This window comes from Dendrobates tinctorius, unplaced genomic scaffold, assembly GCF_039654945.1.
Source record: "Dendrobates tinctorius isolate UK_male_01 unplaced genomic scaffold, ASM3965494v1 ptg000040l, whole genome shotgun sequence".
Lineage (NCBI taxonomy): Eukaryota > Metazoa > Chordata > Amphibia > Anura > Dendrobatidae > Dendrobates > Dendrobates tinctorius.
Window position 1 is genome coordinate 21,312,358 of NW_027361708.1, and position 24,142 is coordinate 21,336,499.

At 42.8% G+C, this 24,142-nt stretch overlaps 1 protein-coding gene across 1 annotated transcript in view; it reads right to left on the minus strand.

Annotated features, from left to right (window-relative positions):
* The window catches only part of OPN4 (opsin 4), a 117,418-nt gene that overhangs the window by 58,191 nt on the left and 35,085 nt on the right, over positions 1-24,142 (minus strand). The window contains exons 3-4 of the mRNA XM_073574870.1: positions 13,979-14,112; positions 5,338-5,541 (exon numbers count right to left, since the gene is read on the minus strand). Of these exons, the coding sequence (XP_073430971.1) occupies positions 5,338-5,541; positions 13,979-14,112 (338 nt within the window). The remainder of the gene's footprint in view (positions 1-5,337; positions 5,542-13,978; positions 14,113-24,142) is intronic.

The window sequence follows — 24,142 nt, forward strand, 5'->3', positions numbered from 1 at the left end:
GGTTTCAATAGAGCCAGCTACACGCACCGGTAGGAAATATAACTGGTACTGCCTGCAGGATGCAGCGCAGAGAAATAGCAGACCTGACACCTCAGCGAGGCGCAGAAAGTTAACCCCTGACATGAGCAGACCAGGAAAGGAGAGACAAGACCCAAAACCTGGTCTGGATCTTGACACCAGAACTGCAAATTTCCTGGAGTATCCAGAAGTACATGGTGTTCAGTACTCAGAAACATGGCTAAGGTAAGGAAAGCTGAAACTTGACTATTACTAAACAACGACAAGATTGGACCGAAAAAATTTCTGAAGGCAGATTTTTCAAAGGATTTATGGACTGACAAGGTGAGAATGACTCTTGACGACCCAGATGGATAGGCCCATGACTGGAGGAATGTGGAGGGTGGTACTTGAATAGACTGGTATTATCAAAGATGAACTAGTTGGACTTTGGATGAAGATGAACACAAAATCATCTCTCATGTCATGACCGCAGGTGATGCACGTGGTTTGTGAACCCACTGTGCCACAGGGCTGGACCTGCCTAGGAAAGTGCATAGCTAAGCGGCTACTTGGTGTTTGCTTGAGGTCCTGATGGTAGAGACAGCCTGGGCTTCAAGCAGCTGCCAGGTACCACTCCAAGGCAGGTGCCAATACTGCTGCTTCCGATCTCAGGGGTCAAGCTCGCTGACACAGGGAGACGTGATCGAGGGCGCTGACTAGCAGGATATAGAGATGGATGGACAGTTTGGATATTGAAGATATCTACATGTGTGAACAAGAACCTATCAGGAAACAGTTCTAGAGCTGGCCGCACTAGGATCAGGACTGGCTGCACCAAAACCAGGAGATTGAGTATAGGTACCGTAGATGCGGTTTAAGGATTAGGATACCGCAGTAACAGGAACACAGACAAACTAAACTAGGCTAACGGGAACACAATATACGGGAATAACTTTAGCAGACTACAGAAGGGGGACCTGGCAACATACAGTTGCACACACCAACACCACTAAAACTAAACTATAGGGGTTGCTCAGGCACCCCCGTATTGGGAAGGGTGCCTTTTATACAAGATGCATCCCAACTATTGGCTGGGAGACACCTTGCAGGTTATAACTTTAACTAAATGCCTCCCAGTTGTTAGACACTACCGAGTAAAGCATAATTACAGTTACAAAATGAGTGAGGACCATGCTCAAAATCTTACAATCTATAAGGAAATTGAAAGGATGTCTTACATATCCCCCCAAGTAAAAATTAATCTTTATTGGTAATAATTCAAAGAAAACCTCTTAAATCTCTAAATACATCCCAGACAAAATATGTTAAGAGGCCCAAAGTACTACCTGCCTGTTAGTTCTTAAGCCCATAGTTAGAAAATTATTATCCCAGATAATCCCTTTAAGCTTACTGAGAACAGTGGCAATTTATGTGCACAGTATAGATCATTCAGTGCATATTGCTAAGTGGGGTCTGCCTGTGCAAACAGGCTCCTATACGATCACCTATCAGTCAGAATGTGGCCAGAATTTTGCATATCGCATATTTGCGGTCACATGACCGCTCAGTCTTGCAGCCGCCACTGGAGGATCCTCACAGCTAGAGTTGCATTCCATGTGAGGATTCTCAAGTCTGCAGTCACATAGAGTGACTGCAGACTTTTTGATAAGCCTAGGGTGCATTTACATTTGCCGATTGGCTGCTAAAGAGGTTTTTCACCCCTGAGCAGGTTTTCAGTAAGCAGTGCATCTTACTGTATAACAGTGTAAAAACACACAAATTGAGCTGCAGTTTAAGTTGGTATACATGCAACGTAAAAACGCATGTTTACATAGCTATTAAACAGAAAAAAACTACAAGAAACAAAATGAGCATAAACCCTGCTGTAACTAAATAAGTAAAAAGCAAAAGTGCATGTAAATGACAAAGGGTTCTTGGTAACACTGTTTTTGATAAAAAAAAAAAGCATAAAAATCATCCCTCCACGGCAAGGTGACACTAATCAGAACGGTACTACACTGCCTAGTATTAAAACTTTACCATGTGTCAGCAGTGACCTGTGTGAATAAGGACAGACAAACATGAGTTTATATGTTTTATGTATACCAACTTAAACTCCAGCTCAATTTGTGTGTTTTTATTGGATTTTTGCATTTTGTGAATGTTAGCGTATGGTCTTCCCTCCATGAGCAGGTCATTACATTTAAAAAGCTTCCCAAGGCTGAGGTTTCCAGAGTTCAGGACCCAGTCCTATAACTGCCCTTATTTACACAGGTCACTTCTGACACACGGCAAGATTTTAATATTAGATATCATAGGACAGTCCCGAATAGGGTTACCTTGCCGCAATCTTACTCATAGAGGCACCATATATTTTATGAACTTTCACCACACACTAAGTGGGCCTGTTTTCTCTCAAATGCCAGGGGTGACTTTCAATACTTGAAGAACTTGACACTCAAGTATAATGCGACAATCTATAACAGACCGAAACGTCATATTTTAGGCTATGTGCCCACGTTGCGTTTAAATCCGGACACTGAAAACCGGACTCCTTCCCAGAAATCGCGCGTTTTTTTCAGCGCGATTTTACCTCGATTATGCTGCGATTTTCACGTGCGATATTCAAGCACTTTCCAAGCGATTTGAAGCATCGCTTGGAAAGTGATTGACAGGTTGGTCACACTCGTCAAACATAGTGTTTGACAAGTGTGACCAGGTTTTTACTATTGAGGCTGCCTATGCGGCATCAATAGTAAGAGAAAGAATGTAAAAAATAATTAAAAAATAAAAAATCGGGGTATATTTACCTTCCGATGTCCCATGCAGTCTCAGCGACGCTCCCGTTCCCAGCGATGCCTTGCGAGACCTGTGATGACGTTGGTCTCGCGTTGCTATAGCAATCTCACGAGACCGCTAGAGTCACGCGAGACTACGTCATCACAGGACCTTGCCGCAAGGCATTACTGGGAATGCTGAGGCCGGGAATGCAGCGCGGGACGTCGGAAGGTAAATATACCCCAATTTTTTATTTTTTATTCTTTTTTTTACAGGGGTATGGTACCCAGGGCCTGGAGGACAGTCCCCTCTCCTCCACACCATGGGTACCAACCGCACATGAGACGCTTAACTTCGCGCATGGTGGGCATAGCCACATGTGGGAAGTAAGCGATTCTCATGCATTCCTATGGGTGCGGAATCGCGGCAATTCTTTGCGATTCCGCACAAAAGAATGAGCATGCTGCAATTTTTTCCGCGATGCGATTCCGCCGCTGGAAAAAGCGCAGCATTAGCACAGCATGTGCGGAATGCCATAGGAATGCATGGGGGGCGTTCTGTACACGATTTTTAAACGTTTTTGCGCCGAAAATCGCTGCAAAAACGCTTAAAAATCGCATCGTGGGCACACAGCCTAACTGTGGATTGCAAATGAAATTATTTTCTTGCATTATACATGAGTGCCAAGTTCTTCATATATTGGAATACAGATTGAGCCCATACTTGTGCACCTTCATTTAAGAGTGACTTGTTCTACTATGCATAAGGCTGAATTTCAGTTTCAATCCAACCCTGTCTGTAGATATTCCTTCCTGGCACCCTATAAAAGCACAGAAGAAATGTCAACCCCGCTCACTCTAGCCATACCCTAGAAAACCCTAGGGAGCCCCATACATGAGTTGGGAAGCCCCTTACTGCATATGAAAAAACTTTTTGCTGTAAGGAGGACAGAAATTCTCCATACCGTCATGGCCGAAAGTATTGGCACCCTTGAAATTGTTCCAGAAAATGTTTTTCCTCATCGTTCCAATACATACAAAGGAAATAAACATGTGTATAACAAAACATGTGTAATTGCTATAATTTTCCTGGAGAAGTACTTCATTCTCTGGAACAATTTCAAGGGTGCCAACCCTTTTGTCCATGACGGTATGTACACAATGAAACAAAAAGTAATTATCCCTGAAGCAGCACAAATAAAGCTCTAAAAGCCACCTATCAATATGTACTGACTGTATGTACATGAAAGTTACTAATAGTGCTTGTGCAATAGGCTCATTATAGTGCAGGACAGCGGATGCATAGTCCATGCAAAGTAGGAAGCAGAAGAGGGGTATCACAAATACAAATTACCAAAACTCTCATTACGATCACTCTTCACATGATGCCTTACCTACCCTATTCCTTCTGATCAACCAGTACCACAATGGGGAAACACTTCGAGGTTGCGGTGAAATGGTAGCTATGTGGGTTTTTTGTGAGAATCACATCCATGTTTGACCCCTTTTTCATATAATTGGCTCCCCAACTCATAGGACTCTCTAGGGCTTCCCAGGGAAAGATGATGGTGAGCAGAGGTACCATTTTTTGCGCACTTTTATAGGGTGCCAACCTATGCGGTCAGGAAGGGCAATCTATAGGACATAGTATTTAGGGAAAGCATCTTCTTTCCCTTATCCTTTTTCACCTTCTTTACCTATGCGAAGTAGTGGTATCACATTACTATATTTTATCTAAAACATATTTAGAGATTTTTTTTAATTATTACTAATAAAGATTCATTTTTACTTGGGGGATAAGTAACATATTATATCCTCCTATCACTTGTTCTTTGTTAGCAAAATAGATAGGGTGACTATATTGGTCACTGATATGCTTTGTGGAATGTCCGAAATGTTTGCACATTTTTAGTTTATCACTTGAGATGAAAGATTTAAGTTTTTCCATAATTCTGCACACATACTGTAGATATTCTTCTGGGAAAGACAAAACTTCACTTTTAGTTTCTTAAATATTCAGGTTTATTAAACTTTTGGATTGACCAGCAGCATTGTGCTGTCGTTATTCAATAACTAATGTAATCATCAAAAATACAAATTGCCTAATGATTGTGTTCGCAGTGTACCGTGCCCTATTTTGACAGCTGAGTTTTGTAAATTTTACATACTGTATGTATCCTTTATCGCATTAGTGTCTATCTATCTATCTATCTATCTATCTATCTGTCTGTCTGTCTGTCTGTATATTGCTAAAATGTTTAGTTTGAGATTGAATGCGAGAGTAGATTTTCAGGCTTGCAATCGTTGCATATTTTCGCCTTTGTAAAATACTTTTTTCTATTTTTTTTGGATAACAAGAAAATCTAAGAATAAAAAAACCCACAATAATAACAGTGTGCAAATTTTTTCCAAGGAGCCTAATCCTTGAATAAATATTTGAGAAATTAATTACAGGCAAATAATCTCCTTCTTTAACCTGTCATATATATCCCGTCTGATTTTTAGAGACCAATGAGATGCCCAGTTAATGTTTTTTGTCAGACCAGTCATCCAAACTTACTCCAACCAAAGAAGGGAGGGAGGCTCCACGCCAAAGCATACAGCCAGACACCTAAAAGGATTAGCACTGCTCTTTTCTTGGACAGCACTCCGATGGAAGCGAGCGGCCGAGTGATTACGAAATACCTATCTACAGCAATCACCATCAATGTGATCATGGATGTGATCCCAAACAGAGCTCCGCAGAATGCATATAATTCACAACCTAAAGTAGTGAGAAAAGTACAATTATAAATTGAGTGATAACAGTAATATATTTAGTCTACAAGATCTTTATCAAATTTATTAACTAATGTTAATAAACGTGCATAACTGTTCTTCAGCAGAGGAAATACAGAAGAAGTCAAAACAATATATATAAAGCAGCTGCCAGTTGTTCTCATCTGTAGACAATCTCTAAATCAACAATTGATCTCAAACAATTACTAATAATGTCATGCCACATACAGAAAGACATTTAGAATTCTTTTCAACTCATATAGTGATCTGTAGAGAGTTCAATATCAGAGGATTTTTGAATAAAGAGATCTTTTTTAATTTGCCAACACAAAAACACAATCTCTATAGATTATTTAAAGGGAATCTGTCACTAGGATCAACACTCCAAAACCAACTGTATAGACATTTAGGTCATAGGAAGTTGAATAAAATGACACTTTGATATCTGCAATCTGATCTCTAATTCCAGAGAAATCTATGATTAAGGGTCACTCACCAGAAACGCGTGGGTTTTAATTCCCTTATGTGCTGTTTTAATGGATACAAGATTAAAGAATTATTGACATTTATGTACCTTTGGATATGCCGTCTCCTTCGTCTTCTCTAAATCCACATTATACTTAATATGTAAATGAGATCTTTGTGCCGGACACTGATCTAAAAACACTAATAAAAGATCCTCCTACTATTTACAACTTTAATTGATCAACTGGGGTGGGGGGGGCTTTTTGTCGAATATGGGTAGGCAACAAAACATGGGAGAAGGGAATCATTTTTTTCTCTCAGGTCTTTTTTGGGGTCGACACTCCGTGTCCACATACATAACTACGTACTGTATATAATCATTTCTTTTGATTCCTTTTGGTGATGTTTCCCCCTTTTCTGATATTGACCTATTCCGGATCGATATTCTTCCGATGTCCTTTGCTCATAGTTATGCCAATATCGAAAATATGCACATAGTGTGATGGTTTGTCGCAGTTTTGCAACTATCTTCATCCCCCTTTAGGCCCGTGTACATTTGGATGAGTTTTTGAATACACACTGGCGTATTTTTGAGGGTGGATGGGACCGTACTTATAGCAGGCTCGCAGATGGATTACTGCAATAACTGCACATATAAGCACGGCACTTTGATGGAATGCGAATGCGCAGTAGTTTTGTTTGCACTCCAGTGCGTTCCATGGGCCAGAACTATTTTCTGCATTCATGGTGAGAAGCAGGAAATGATCAGGCAGCACCCAGAAGTGCTCTATATGGTGCGTGCTTTTAAGGATGAACGCTGAGAGCGCCTCAGAGATGGCAATTGGACCCAAGCGACAGGTCATAAAATAATTCCTGAGACTCCCCTGATGAGTGAGAGCGAAACGCGTTAGGAGAAAGGGAGGCATTCAATATTATGGGGTCCGCTATAGATCAACAATCTGGTGAGACTGTTACATGCATTTATATGGTCGCATAAACTGATTACTTGTTTGAGAGAAATATATGACAGTCTTGAGTGGCACTTTTATGCACAGTGTGTCATCTGCTCTTGTGAGTTGTTTGCCTATGGACTCTCCTCTCTGTTTTTTTGCCATAAACTTTGGTAATTGGCTAGTGGTCCCCTTGGAGGGAATGCCAGTTTAATTCAGCTTGGTCACTGTGCTTCACTTTATATGCTTTGTTGGCAGTTTGAGATACGCCAATCAATATGTATGTTAATCTATGCTGTTAATTTCTGATTGACTAACAGTTCTATTAATATATGCCAATCAATATGTATGTTGGTCTATGTTTATGCTGTCAAATTCTGATTGACTAACAGTTTTTGTACTATATGCCAATCAATATATATGTTAGCCTATGCTGTCAATTTTTGTACTATACTGTATATGAGTAACAGTGATTTAGGCTGTATCTAGCCTTTACCTATTTACTGCACAGGTAACCTTGATGAATTAGTATTAGTGAGAATCAATCATTGAGAAAATAACTATCTGGTGTTTTTTTTGTCATTAACCAGAGTGGTACATTTGTTTTACCTAAATGATTATTGTCACTTGTATGTTTAATAGGACTTTTTCATGGTTTATTGGCCTTTCAGGTACAACAATAACCAGTGCTTTGTTCAAAAGACTATGCTCACCTAAGTATTTATATGGTCTTCTTGGCATTTCAGTTTTGCAAGCTACGAAAAGTGGTTACTGTGCAGGTTGTGTGCCTTTTTCTTTGTTTGTCTTTGCACGTGCACATTATGTGGTTTTATTAATCTGAAATACACCTACTCCAATACGCTATCCCTAATAACTGAGATTGGAACACCATCTGCTATTTGCTAGAATGGAATCTTACCCTAATTATGGCTTTATGGTTACCCTATCTTGCCGCAGAGGTTGGCACCCTAGAGTGAAATATGGCGCCCCTGCTCAACGTAGGCTCACCCTCAATGACCCTGCTATGCCGTGCAAAGAAGTAGTACTACCAACTACCAAGAATAATAAACCACAACAAACAGGTATACAGTGGGGCAAAAAAGTATTTAGTCAGTCAGCAATAGTGCAAGTTCCACCACTTAAAAAGATGAGAGGCGTCTGCAATTTACATCATAGGTAGACCTCAACTATGGGAGACAAACTGAGAAAAAAAAATCCAGAAAATCACATTGTCTGTTTTTTTTTCATTTTATTTGCATATTATGGTGGAAAATAAGTATTTGGTCAGAAACAACATTTCATCAATACTTTGTGATATATCCTTTGTTGGCAATGACAGAGGTCAAACGTTTTCTGTAAGTCTTCACAAGGTTGCCACACACTGTTGTTGGTATGTTGGCCCATTCCTCCATGCAGATCTCCTCTAGAGCAGTGATGTTTTTGGCTTTTCGCTTGGCAACACGGACTTTCAACTCCCTCCAAAGGTTTTCTATAGGGTTGAGATCTGGAGACTGGCTAGGCCACTCCAGGACCTTGAAATGCTTCTTACGAAGCCACACCTTCGTTGCCCTGGCGGTGTGCTTTGGATCATTGTCATGTTGAAAGACCCAGCCACGTTTCATCTTCAATGCCCTTGCTGATGGAAGGAGGTTTGCACTCAAAATCTCACGATACATGGCCCCATTCATTCTTTCATGTACCCGGATCAGTCATCCTGGCCCCTTTGCAGAGAAACAGCTCCAAAGCATGATGTTTCCACCACCATGCTTTACAGTAGGTATGGTGTTTGATGGATGCAACTCAGTATTCTTTTTCCTCCAAACACGACAAGTTGTGTTTCTACCAAACAGTTCCAGTTTGGTTTCATCAGACCATAGGACATTCTCCCAAAACTCCTCTGGATCATCCAAATGCTCTCTAGCAAACTTCAGAAGGGCCCGGACATGTACAAGCTTAAGCAGTGGGACACGTCTGGCACTGCAGGATCTGAGTCCATGGTGGCGTAGTGTGTTACTTATGGTAGGCCTTGTTACATTGGTCCCAGCTCTCTGCAGTTCATTCACTAGGTCCCCCCGCGTGGTTCTGGGATTTTTGCTCACCGTTCTTGTGATCATTCTGACCCCACGGGGTGGGATTTTGCGTGGAGCACCAGATCGAGGGAGATTATCAGTGGTCTTGTATGTCTTCCATTTTCTAATTATTGCTCCCACAGTTGATTTCTTCACTCCAAGCTGGTTGGCTATTGCAGATTCAGTCTTCCCAGCCTGGTGCAGGGCTACAATTTTGTTTCTGGTGTCCTTTGACAGCTCTTTGGTCTTCACCATAGTGGAGTTTGGAGTCAGACTGTTTGAGGGTGTGCACAGGTGTCTTTTTATACTGATAAGTTTAAACAGGTGCCATTACTACAGGTAATGAGTGGAGGAAAGAGGAGACTCTTAAAGAAGTTACAGGTCTGTGAGAGCCAGAAATCTTGATTGCTTGTTTCTGACCAAATACTTATTTTCCACCATAATATGCAAATAAAATGAAAAAAAACAGACAATGTGATTTTCTGGATTTTTTTTTCTCAGTTTGTCTCCCATAGTTGAGGTCTACCTATGATGTAAATTACAGACGCCTCTCATCTTTGTAAGTGGTGGAACTTGCACTATTGCTGACTGACTAAATACTTTTTTGCCCCACTGTATGTGACCAAGAGGAAATCTCAACACAAATGACAATACACAAAAAAATACACTAGATCTGTCCCTCAAATATCATTGATTAATAATTCACAAACACTGAATCAGATAAAATGGATGCTATTTGGTAAAATCAGACAGAAATAATGTATAGTTTGTTAATCAGGGTAGATCACAGATGTGGGTAGAAATGATACTGACCCTAGCTTTGGCCTAATATTTCCCCTGCCTTGCTGCAGAGGTTGGCACCTTAGAGAATGATATGACGCTCCGCTCCACGTTGGCTCACCCTCTGTGACCCTGTTATAATCTACAAAAAGGTAGCACCACCAATAAAAGAATCATAAAAAACAACAGATAGGTATACGTGCCCATAAGAGGTGACCTCAGTGATAATATCAAATAATAATGCTTAATATATAGGAAGAGATAGTCATGTCCAAGACACTTATAAATATAATCATATATCAATGGGTAAATGATTGTAAGATGTTCACATACACGTCATAAAGGTAAACAATAATTATTGTGACCTCTTTATGTATCAAGCCAGATCAGACTGGTAACTAGATTATGATCCTGGGAACATTGAGCGCGAGCCGACATTGAGCGAGGGAATCATATCGTTCTCTAGGGTGCCAACCTCCACGGCAAAGTAGTATAACCATCAAGCCATAATTAGGGCCAGATTCCTTTCTACTCATGTTTTTGACTTACCCCTGTTCAAAAGAAAAGCCCCTCCTTTTTTAATACTGAGCAATTAAAGTTATTGTAAACAGTAGGAGGGTCTTTTTTAGTGTTTCTTTATTTAATTGGGACCTCATTTGGTCTCTTGATTTGTTGTTTCTTTTTTAATTTGATCAAGACATAGATCTCCCTGAGAATCTGCATCCAGCACCTATTTTAAATGAAAGGGGGTGTTTCCTGTGTGAGACATGTAATGACTGACAGTCTGCTCTCTTAATCTACATGCTACACACTAGTAACTTCCTATTTCATTTAAAATAAGCTGTGGAGGCAAATTCTCAAGGAGATCAGTTTTCAGCACATAGATCGGAATAGCTCATTTACATATTAAGAAATATTGTTTCTCTCGAATAATATATCAGATTGCAGATATCAATATAGCATTTTATTCAACTTCCCTACATGCCCATATAAATGGAGGGTTGATCCTCTACTGACAGATTTCCTTTAAGACATGGCAAAAGTCCACTTTTGCAAATCAGGCATCATTCTGTTGTCTGGAACAAAGTTTTGCAGTCTTACTGCTCTTAAGCTCTCCGTACACATTAGACTAATGCCCAGCAAATCCATTGATAAGTTTAATGTGTTTAGGAGCCCAGGACAATTGATTGTTAGGGACCTAAGGATGTGGCATGTCTGATTTTGACAGCTGATCCTTTTGTTCTGTCAGAGACATGTTTGGTGTGGTGCCCCTGAGGCTCAGTCACCACAGAGGTACTGCACGTTCAAGAATGAGTGCCTCCCACATTGGGATGTTTAGTATAAGAAATGTTTGTTTAGCATTACAAAAATTTTGTATGTTCCTGTGTTGTCAACTTTGCTTGCCTTGCAGCCCGCGGATGTGCTGTGTTTAATGGGGGGAGTATGTGGTGCCCCTGAGGCTCAGTCGCCACAGAGGTACTGCACCTCCTCCTGAAGTGTAGTGCCCCAACATCCAGGTAAGTTGGAGGCTCCTGACCATGCTCCAACACTCGCACCCCACACAACAGAGTAGTTCAGCAAAGCCACATTGTGGCTCCATGCTTAGAGAGTAGTAGAGCACCTTTGGTGGCTCCTTGCTTGGAACACAAAATGTGCTGGGAGGCGGGTGGAGTTGAGAATACATAAAAGAGCGGGAAGGTTTAGAATTACAGGTGAGTCTAGGAGAGGAAGCCACTCAGAGAGGAGTGAGGAAAGAAGATCCCTGAGAGAGGGATGGAGGAAGGAGGTGCTGCAGCAGACCTGAGTGACCTGGGTCTGCTGGCACGGGAAAGGAAAGAAGGAGAAAGACATTGAATTGAAACCTGATCTTCCATAAGAGAGAGAGATTAGAACGGAACGAAGGAGTAAAAGGGAACAGAGAGGACGTGGGTTAGAGGAAGAACCCTGCCTAGAAGTTCTAAGCGCAAGGCCGGGGCCCGGTCCCCGAGGTTGTATGGACACTAATGGTTCTGCAGCAGACACCGGTGGAGTAGTGGGCTGTAAATGCACCACTCCCATCTATGACTTGGGGGCACAACAGCATCTTGGATAGTGAGCCGGGACTCAACAGTAGGGAGTCCCCGAAGCAGGCTACAGCTGTCTGCCGTACAAGTAGAGTTCTTGGGAACATCTGTCAGGAGGCACTCCAGTGTAACTCAGTACTGGGAGTACTTCACACTTAAAGGCGCTATAGAGGAGACGTTCAGAAAGGCACATGTTGGCGGAGCGTTGGAAGGGAGCATTCCATCTGACCTGGAGGTTGATTGAGCCTCTGACCCAGAGGACACAGTATGGAGGCAGGCACCTGTATGTACTACAGACTGTGAGTAAAGCTTTGGAACTGCAAGCCCTGGTGTCCTCCATTCATTCTTGCGCCAACGCATCCAGCCCCGCTACATCTGGGTACCCGCTTCTACACCGCTTGTGCCTCTCCTCTTCCCCCACATCTACACTGCCCTGGGGCTACAGCTCCACCTGTGGGGAGCTTCACCATCTTGGCTGCAACACACCACCAGCCCAAGAGGATCTGCATGCAGCGTCGGCCTAACATCTCACTTGCCGAACACCACAGGTGGCGTCACAAACTATTCATTCAAATCATTACATTCCCCCATTACTTGGGCGCCCAGGGCCACGGACCGGGTCCGCGCTGCTGTGACACATCCCGCTGATACCGGCCCAGTACCAAGTACCCCACAGCCCTGGGAGAGCGACCCATTTGGCATCAGCTCTCTGATAGAGAACAAAGAAGCACTCAACAGGGCAAGCTCTCCTGTGTATGGGAGAGGTGGCCCAGATAGATCCCAGCAGAACCATCCGCCAAACCATCTACAGCCTTATAACATGTATGCAGAACTTTACAATAAAAATCCTGTTGATCCCAATACAAGTCAGTAATCGACGACCAATGTGCAAAAATTTTGCATGGGCCAAGCTAGTCCTATATAATGGGTTTATCACTAAAGACATTTATCACATATCTATACCATTCCATTAATTCTCTGAAGCAATAAGAACAGGGAAATGGGACTTGCATTCCAAAGAGAGGCTCTTTGGCAATAAAATCAATCCTTTTACAGACATTTATGATGGATTTCATTGACATTTAATAGAACATGTAAAGTTTAAAATTTTTTCACTAGTTAGAGTATTAAGATAGACTATGCTGTTTTGACAAAAGCAAATAGAAACCTTAAAAAGGTGTCTTTTAATACTTTACAATCCCTTAAAGGGAATCTGTCACCCATATTTAGTGATATCATGTAAAGATATCACCCAATTGTTTGTCCCATAAGGATTCTATTAGGATTTTTTATTCCCCCTGACCCCGCACCTTTGAGGCATAAATACCTTTTTTATCTTTTTGGAGATGTATGCAAATTGCCGTCGTCTGGTCCGATGGGCGTGGCTTAGTTGCCTTCTTTACCCCCCTCCTCAACTTGCTGAACGTAATCTTCATCTGTGAATATCACAGATTATGTTGGTTTCCGCGCTTGCGCATTGTAAAGGCCTCCGGCACCTGCGCAGTGTGCTTTGCCCAACTGTTGGCGAAGCATATAATCGCTACTGCACATGCGCCGGTATTTTCCAGAGCGGCCTATGCCCCGGAAGTCTTCACATGCAGGACACACTTACGGGGCATAGACCGCGCTGGGCAAAGCATACTGCGCAGGCGCCGGAGGCCTTTATAATGCGCAAGCGCGGAAACCAACGCTATCTGTGGTATTCACAGATGAAGATTACATTCAGCAAGCCGAGGAGGGGGGAAGAAGGCTACTAAACCACGCCCATCGGACCGGACCGCGGCGATTTGCATATATCCCCAACAAGATAAAAAAGTTATTTATGCCTCAAAGGTGCGGGGTCAGGGGAATAAAAAATAAAATAAAATAAATAATACGACATACTCCCTGGACTGGCGCCGATCATCTATACTCGGCACTGATCATTGACTGCAGCACTCATGTGAGGCACCCACCAGCTGCCGATGCCAGAGGAGCAGCAGGGGATGCAGAGTACAGAGGAGGCACAGAAGGGGAGTATTGTTTTTTATTTTATCAGCTTCTCAGGGGCATTAATAACTCATCAATATTCTGTAAATCAAATATAATCCCCTCACCTTTCTCTCCAAAAATCCATCTTTTATGTAAACTTGTTGCAAAGAACACTGGTGCCTGAGTGATGGACATGCAGAAATCGCTGATGGCGAGGTTGATAATGAACATGTTGGCCGGTGATCGCAGACTGCGACTTCTGTAAAATAAAAATATAAAATCTATGAAGACCAGAATATACTGACAGCAAAGTGATATAACGATCATTGTTGATCTTCCATTTTAGTGTTTTCGACTTGGCACTTTTTAATTATCCAGTCTGAGTTCAGCTATTAACCTACAGTAAGCTTCTGCGTCCAAGAGGAAATTAACACTGACCTTAATAATTGATTTTCAGGATTTGGGCTGAAGTATGCTGAGCTTCAGGATAAGCAGAATTTTCTATGTCTGATAAGATTAGCATTCATTACCAAATATGAAGATTACAAATTACACCAGCTGCATTCTTTGTACCTAACTGTGTTTTCAGCAGGATCAAAAAATCTAGGGCCTCATTTATGAAGATCACTCATGTAAAGCATCGTCAATTATCAAAATTTTTTGGTGCAATTCGAAAGTTGCCCCCCAAATTTTGCAACTATTGGCGTTTTCATGCCAGTCATTGCTAGCTCGACCAAAGTGGGTTAAGTATGGGAAAGGTATGGCTAAGTCTGCCCATCTAATTCATGAAGATTTACGCAATTAGTGTGTTAAATTTCTCGAGAAATGTATTCCAGTTCCTGATTGGAGTACATATCAGGTTGAGGCGCAAGGCACATGTAAGATATGCCTAATTCATTAAGTGGCATGCACCTGTTAATGAATTAGTTGCATCTTATTCCTGTCATGTACAATGCCTGTCCTAATGAATCAGGCCTATAGTCTGCACATATTTTTTGTTCAGCTGAAAAACAGGATAGCAAATGGATCTGATTCTTCTTTACATTTCAACATAGCAAGTCTGTGGAAAAGGGATCATAGAATCGTAGAGTTGGAAGGGACCTCATGGGCCATCTGGTCCAACCCCCTGCTCAAAGCAGGATTCACTAAATCATCCCAGACAGATATCTGTCCAGCCTCTGTTTGAAGACTTCTATTGAAGGAGAACTCACCACCTCTTGTGGCAGCCTGTTCCACTCATTGATCACTCTAACTGTCAAAAAGATTTTTCTAATATCTAATCTGTGTCTCCTCCCATTCAGTTTCATCCCATTGCTTCTAGTCTTTCCTTTTGCAAATGAGAATAAAGATGATCCTTATGCAATGTGACATCCCTTGAGATATTTGTAGACAGTTATTAAGTCTCCTCTTAGTCTTCTCTTTTGCAAGCTAAACATTCCCAAATCCTGCAACCTTTCCTCATAAGACAGGGTTCGCAGACCGGTCACCATTCTGGTCGCTCTTTTCTGAGCTTGCTCCAGTTTGTTGATGTCTTTTTAAAAATGTGGTGCCCAAAACTGGACACAGTATTCCAGATGAGGTCTGACCAAAGAGGAGTAGAGGGCAATAATGACGTCATGGGATCTAGACTGTATGCTTCTGTTAATACATCCTAGAATTGCATTTGCCTTTTTTGCTGCTGCATCACACTGTTGACTCATATTCAGTCTGTGTGATCTATTAGTATACTCAAGTCTTTTTCACATGTGCTGTTACTTAGCCTTATTCCTCCCATTCTGTATATGCTTTATTCATTTTATTTGCCCAGATGTAGTACTTTGCATTTTTCCTGTTAAAAACCATTCTGTTAGTTGCTGCCCACTGCTCCAGTTTATTTATATATTTTTGAATCTTCTCTCTCTCTTCTCTAGTATTAGCTATCCCTCCTAGCTTTGTGTCATCAGCAAATTTAATCAGTTTACCCTCAATTCTTTCATCTAAATCAATGATAAAGATGTTGAACAATACAGGGCCCAGGACAGAGCCCTGTGGTACCCCACTTGAGACATTCTTCCAACTGGATGTGCAGCCATTTATGACCACTCTTTGGGTCCGATCACTAAGCCAGTTATGAATCCATCTAACAGTTGCCTTGTCCATAGCAGATGGTCGATAGTTTTTGTCATTAAAAGATCCTTTTTTTGGCACTCTCATGTCCAGATCATAAAAGCTGTTTAATGACACCTCTAGAAAAAAATTGGTTACAAATGGAACAAAAACAGATGCAAAACAGAAACCAAAGTTTGCGCCTGGAGCTGCTACATTTGCAGTTAATCCATTTTTTAGTACTGGCTCCTTACAAATGGATGTCAACTGGGCATGAAACATAGCGTTAATTTGAAGACTAAAAGCACATTTTCACTAGCAGATTTCCTGCACAAAAAAACGCTGACTACTGACATAACGAGCCAATGAATTACAGTATAAAAGTCTTTTACATGGGCCAGTGTATATTGTATGAAAACATATAACAGGTAATCAGTAGCATGACTACCAGGGGCGGCCATGATACAGTGTTAAGGCTACTATGAGGAACCTCATACAGTATGTGGGCTACTGTTGTGGCCATCATACAGTGTGGGCCTACTGTGGAGCCATCACACAGTGATGAGGTTACAGCGGAGGCATCATACATTGTTGGGGTCATCATATAGTGTAGGGACTACTGTGGAGGCCATCATACAGAGTATGAAGTATTGTGGGGGCTTTTCTAGGGTGTTGGAATTACTGTGGGGCAACCATAGAGTGAGTGGTCTACTGTGACGGCCATCATACAGTGTTGGGAGCTACTTTGAGGGCCATCATAGAATGTTGGAGCTACTGTGGGGCCATCACAGAGACTGGGAGCTATTGTGGGAGTCATCATACAGTCTGTAGGCTACTATACGAGTAAAAAACAGTGTGACGCCCATCATACAGTGTGGTGGCTATAGTGAGGGCATCATATAGTGTTTGGACTACTGTGGGGGCCATCATACAGTATGGGGACTATTGTGGGCCATCATAAAATGTGGGCACAACTGAGGCCATCGTACAGTGTGGGGGTTAGCCTCAAATGTTGGAGCTATGGGGCTATCATAAAGTGTGGAGACTACTGTTGGGGCCATCATACAGTCTTGGGGCTTCTCTGGGGGCAAGAAGCAGTGTGAGGCCCATAATACAATGATTTGACTACTGTGGGCCATCATACATTGTATGGACAACTGAGGAGTCCATCATACAGTGTGTGGGCTACTGTGAGAGCATCATACAGTGTGTAGATTACTGTGGGGGCCAACATAGTGTACAGGCTATCAAACAGTGTAGTCGCATCATGCAGTGCGTGAGCAATCATATAGTGTAGGAGACTATTATTTGGCCATCATACAGTCGCGGGGATACTATGGGGACAAAAGACAATATGAGGCCCATCACACAGTGTGTGAACTGCTACTGTGATGGCATTATGCAGTGTGTGGACTACTGTGGTGGCCATCATACAGTGTGGTGACTACTGTGGGTCATTATACAGTGTTGGGACAACTGATGGGCCCATCATACAGTGTAGGGGCTACTGTGAGGGCATTATACAGTGTGTAGACTACTGTTGAGGCCAGTTGGGAATAGATGGGAACAGTGCTGGAAATGTGAGAAGTCAAATGTGTTTTTGTTGTATACTCTGCAGCTGAGATGCGACTGGAGGAAGGAATTATGGCACTTTATGTAACTGTGCCATAATCACTTATATGTTCTGCAGCCAGAGGCTTATCCAGGGGGGGCAGTCAGGGAAGTTCTCCCAGGCGCAGCCAGCAGGGGGGCGCAGTCGGGCCGCCTAATGCAGCGGTCCACAGTGTCTCCCCCCGGCAGCTGCGTTCTGCCGCTCCCCGTCCTGTGAGTCGGCTGTTCTCTGTGACAGCTGTCAAGCTGACAGCCGGCGCAGAGAAGGAGGCCGTGCCGGCTCCCAGGCAGTAATTGCACTGGCTTCAGTGACAAGGGCGCTGCCATGTTGGCATGACGTCACTATACAGACGCCAGTACAATTGAAGCTCTGACCGCCGGGTCAGAGCGACGTCAGCAGCGTGAGCAGGTCATGTGATTGCGCTGCTGACGTCACTCCCCGGCTCCCAGAGTGAACGATGGTGGTAAGTGTGCTCCTCTGTGGAGCTGAAGAACCACCGAAGATGGGAGATGGGGGGTGTTAATGAGTGGGGGGTTAATGTGGGGATGGGGGTTAATGAGTGGGAGGTTAATGAGTGGAGATGGGGTTAATGAGGGGATGGGGGTTAATGAGTGGAGATGGGGGTTAATGTGGGGATGGGGGTTAATGAGTGGGGGGTTAATGAGCGGAGAATGGGGTTAATGTGAGGGGGTTAATGAGTGGAGATGGGGGTTAATGTAGGGATGGGGGTTAATGAGTGGAGATGGGTGCTAATGTGTGGGAGAATAATGAGTGGAGATGGGGGTTAATGTGGGGGGGAATAATGAGTGGAGATGGGGGTTAATGTGGGGATGGGGGTTAATGAATGGGGATGGGAGTTAATGTGTGGGGGGTTAATGAGTGGGGACGGGGGTTAATGAGTGGAGATGGGGTTAATGTGGGGATGGGGGTTAATGAGTGGGGGGTTAATGAGTGGAGATGGGGGTTAATGTGTGGGGGTTAATGAGTGGAGATGGGCATTAATGTATGGGGGAATAATGAGTGGAGATGTGGGTTATTGCGGGGATGTGGGTTAATGAATGGGGATGGGGGTTAATGTGTGTGGGGCTAATGAGTGGGGATGGGGGTTAATGAGTGGGGATGGGGGTTAATGTGGGGATGGGGGTTAATATTTGGGGGTTTTGAGTGGGGATGGAGGTTAATGAGTGGGGATGGGGGTTAATGAGTGGGGGTGGGGGTTAATGTGTGGGGGGATTTGGAGTGGGGGTACATAATAAGTGGGGGGATTTGGGAGTAGGGAAAGGGGTTATTGAGTGGGGATGGGGGATACTTAATGTGTGGGGGGATTTGGAGTGGGGATGGGGGTCTATTTAATGTGTGTGAGGGATTTGGAGTGGGGATGGGGGATTTAATGTGTGTGTGGGGATTTGGAGTGGGGATGGGGGGTACTTAATGTGTGTGGGGGATTGGGGAAGGGGGATTTGGAGTGGGGATGGGATTTAATGTGTGTGGGGAGATTTGAGGACACAAAATGAAGAGTATGTACTGTATGTATGAGGGCATGTATGAGGAAACAGTATGTGGGATGGGTGCAGACAGTAAGGGGTGCGAACGGGTAGATGTATGTGGACACAGTATGGGGAGTGAGGGTGATGGGATGTGTGCAGACACAGTATGGGGAGTCGGGGGATGTGTGAGCAGACAGTATAGAGAGTGAGGGGGTAAATATATGAGGAGATAGTATGGTGAACAGAGGGATGTTAGAGGAGACAGTATGAGGAGGGAGGAGAATAGCATGAGGAGACAGTATATTGCAGATATTTTTATTTAGGAGCATTATAATGACACTTCTATCTTTAAGGGCATCGTGTCGAGATTTGCTGCAGAAGACCGGAGAAGATGGAAGTCTGCAGAGACGGCTGTGGATGAGAAAACTCATCATGGGGTCAGGACAAGAAGAAGAAAAGGAGACCGACTCCAGAGATGACGTCATCTATTAGGATTCTCTCGTGACGGTAATTTACATACATGCGGTCACATGCTGACTAGACATGTGTGGCCTCACTCAATGAAAATGAACGGAGCGAGGCTGGGCACGTCTAGTCGGAGTGTGGCCAGAAGTATACAAATCACATGCTTGTGCTGACATGACTGTACATCGGCAAGGGAGAATCCTAAATGTGTGCAGTGCATTCGCTGTGAGAATTCAGAAGCTGCAATGTCAGGATTCAGCTCTGCAGGTTCCAGTAGTCATCACACGGACACTTCACTCATATGCGATTTTCATAGTTATGGTCTTGTGACAACGAGCTTCTCTTCCTGCTTCTTTCAGTTTTTTACTGAACATTGAGAGCATTAGGGAGAGCAGCTCGTGGGCACATGGCTAAGTGTGCAAGTTAATAAAAAACTAGCTGTTACTAGTGGTTCAGCCGCTCGATCCTTATTCACATTTACGTCACTTGGCAAGTGAAAAGGTTTTAAATACTAGAGTAGGGACTGTCCCACAAGGGTTGCCGTGACGTGGCGGGATGGCTTGTGCATTATTTTGATCAAAATTATGTTTACTAAATACCCTTATTATTATTACCTTTATGCATTATTTGCAGTATATTTTTTACTTTTTAGTTCAGGATATTTGTGTTTTTTGCTTTTTGTTTTAAGTGTGCAAGTTGCATATGTACTTGGGGGGGCGCCAAACCAAATTCTTGCCCCGGGTGCCAGAAAGCCTAGATACGCCTCTGTCTGCAGCACTGGTATCTACCATTACATGGTCACTGTATGATAGTAATATCAGTGTTGATCTTGGTGTAGAGATTTCTTACCAGTAACAGTGCAGTCATCTGCTGAGGTTCCCTTATACCCACAATGATTAGTGGTAGACGTGTTTCCTTGGTTGGGGCACACTCAGAAGTTTTGTTTCCTCTCCCCCCACCCCCATTACCAAAGCTGAATCCCAGCAACACTTTGCCCATTCACAAGAGAAGTTTTGCTGAAGACAGTGATGATTTCTCAGCCCAAATAAAAGATGTGATCTAGACAAACTCATTTATTGGCTGATCACTATCATGTTTACAGGAAAAAACAGTAAAATGGCTTTAAGAGCATTTGTCAGATGCAGCAGAGCAAAGTATTCTACTTGAGGCAACCAATCGCAAACATAATGTGGTTCTGCAGTCTGCAGGTTAGAAAGAGAGCAATGTTCAATTCAGTGTGGGTAAGACTGCTCCTAGTTGTGAAGATTTGGTCATTGTACGATTGCTATAATGAAGACGGTGCCCATAGAAACCAATCAACCAATCCAGCTTTCATTTTTCAGAGACCCTTTTTTAAACACAAGCTTCAACCTAATTGGTTGTTATGAGAATTGCTCTACCCTTCCATTTGCACATGTTTGATAAGACTCCCTTCATTTAATGCATTGTTATTCTTCCTGTCAAAACAACAGACACCATAAGGGAACCCAGACATATCCAGTTATAAAATAATGAGGTCTGGTATAAATGAAAGTCCCAATGTTGATGTGAACACAGCCTAAAGGCCTCCATACATATTAGTCTAATGCCAGTCAAACTCGATGATGTTGTTGGGTTCGGCCAACACTCTAATGTTTATGGGGGCACCGGCCAACTGACTAGGGCCGGGAGAAGGTATTTTGGTGCCCTAGGCAGAAAAAGCCGATGGCTCCCCCCACATGAACTCTCAGCCCCCATGTAAAGGAATGGGTCAGAGGCTAAGGTGACAGGACCCCTAACACACACACCCCTCCTATGAGTCAGGTAACAAGCTCCGACAAACATTTCCACTAGAATTATTACCTGTTTTACCAAAAAATACTAGCAAAAGTAAAAAAGGTAGAATACCTTAAAGGCGAGGCTCAATAGAGAATGTGTTTTCATAGTTAAATATGCAATCATTCATTGCTTGCAGACGATTTACACAATATTAGAGGAAAAATCGCAATATTCATCCCTGACAGCCTATATTTTAAATGTCAAATCCAAGGACAGTCATGGAAACTAAGATTACTTAACTATAATGGGGGCCCTTGGGTTTCAATTAAGGTGTGCGTTATTTGGCAGATACCCCAATGGAAGCTAAACAGACTACATTGGAAAGGGATATGTATGATGGTTTTTATGTCCATCATGCAACAAATACAGATCAAAACTGATTATAGTTCTGGTGCCATATTCCTGTATGAATAGTGGTTCTGGTAATGTATTCATATACTAATGTTAGTTCTGAATAAAAGACCAACTGAGAATGGTGAGAGAAAAACTGGAAGGAACCGTAAATATGAACAAAAGTAAAGGATAAAATTGCTTAATAAAATAGCCTTTATTATAAAATGTGGCTCAACAACAAAAATTGTAAGATTAGTGCATAAAAGAGGCAATTAAACCGCTGTAATATATTGAGCATATATAAAAAATATATATAGGACCATGAATAAAATATAAATAATGGATCAGACAAAGATATATGCTCATGTATCATATATACCCAAACCAAGAAAGCCTGTGGCAAATTATGGAACCGGGCTGTATTTGTGTACTATTGATGGCTATGGTGATGTATTCATGTAGTGATGAAGGTCCTGGTGCTGCATTCATCACCAGAACCATCATCAGTGTTAGGCCGGGGTTACACTAACCGATGCAAAATACGGTCCGCATTTTACATGCGTAATACGGATGAATGGCCCCTAAACAGTGCTCCATATGTCATCCGTAAGCAAGGTATGGTCGCGTATTTTGCACATGTCAGCATCCGTATGTAATCCGTATGGCATCCGTATGCCGAGATTTTCTCGTCGGCTTGCAAAATGGACATATAATGGAGCCCTATGACAGGGTTTCTAACAGAAACCAAAGAATAGATATAGACACATAGAATGCATATATACACTCACTGGCCACTTTATTAGGTACACCTGTCCAACTGTGTGTTAAGACTTAATTTCTAATCAGCCAATCACATGGCGGCAACTCAGTGCATTTAGGCATGTAGACATGGTCAAGACAATCTCCTGCAGTTCAAACCGAGCATCAGTATGGGGAAGAAAGGTGATTTGAGTGCCTTTGAACGTGGCATGATTGTTGGTGCCAGAAGGGCTGGTCTGAGTATTTCAGAAACTGCTGATCTACTGGGATTTTCACGCACAACCATCTCTAGGGTTTACAGAGAATGGTCCGAAAAAGAAAAAAAATCCAGTGAGCGGCAGTTCTGTGGCCGGAAATGCCATGTTGATGCCAGAGGTCAGAGGAGAATGGGCAGACTGGTTCGAGCTGATAGAAAGGCAACAGTGACTCAAATTGCCACCCGTTACAACCAAGGTAGGCAGAAGAGCATCTCTGAACGCACAGTGCGTCGAACTTTGAGGCAGATGGGCTACAGCAGCAGAAGACCACACTGGGTACCACTCCTCTCAGCTAAGAACAGGAAACTGAGGCTACAATTTGCACAAGCTCATCGAAATTGGACAGTAGAAGATTGGAAAAACGTTGCCTGGTCTGATGAGTCTCGATTTCTGCTGCGACATTCGGATGGTAGGGTCAGAATTTGGCGTAAACAACATGAAAGCATGGATCCATCCTGCCTTGTATCAACGGTTCAGGCTGGTGGTGGTGGTGTCATGGTGTGGGGAATTTTTTCTGGGCACTCTTTGGGCCCCTTGGTACCAATTGAGCATCGTTGCAACGCCACAGCCTACCTGAGTATTGTTGCTGACCATGTCCATCCCTTTATGACCACAATGTACCCAACATCTGATGGCTACTTTCAGCAGGATAATGCGCCATGTCATAAAGCTCGAATCATCTCAGATTGGTTTCTTGAACATGACAATGAGTTTACTGTACTCAAATGGCCTCCTCAGTCACCAGATCTCAATCCAATAGAGCATCTTTGGGATGTGGTGGAACGGGAGATTCGCATCAGGGATGTGCAGCCGACAAATCTGCGCCAACTGTGTGATGCCATCATGTCAATATGGTCCAATATCTCTGAGGAATGCTTCCAGCACCTTGTTGAATCTCTGCCACGAAGAATTGAGGCAGTTCTGAAGGCAAAAGGGGGTCCAACCCGTTACTAGCATGGTGTACCTAATAAAGTGGCCAGTGAGTGTATATATATATATATACACACACAAGTCATTGAGACAAACATATATATATATATATATTTATATTTCATAGAGTTCTTCATAGCAGAATAGCCGCTAATTCAATTGCAGGCTTCTGTCAAATCATTCCCCAACCCGACATGAAATGACACATGGTTTACATACAGTAAACCATTTCATTTCATGTTTTTTCTGGGGTGTCTGGGGGCAGATTTTTGTAGCCGGGGGGGGGCAAAAACAATGGTCCCTTTCATGGCTATTAAAATCTGCCTTCACTCACCTGCTTAACCTTTCTGGTTGACAAATTACAGCGGAAGCCCACGCATTTTTTTACAACAAATTAACCCCTTAAAATAACACCTACACCTCCCAAATTTTGCACACAAACCCTCATCTAATTATTAGTCAGGGACATATAAAAAAAACATGAAATGAAATGGTTTACTGTATGTAAGCCATGTGTCATTTCATGTCAGGTTGGGGAATGAT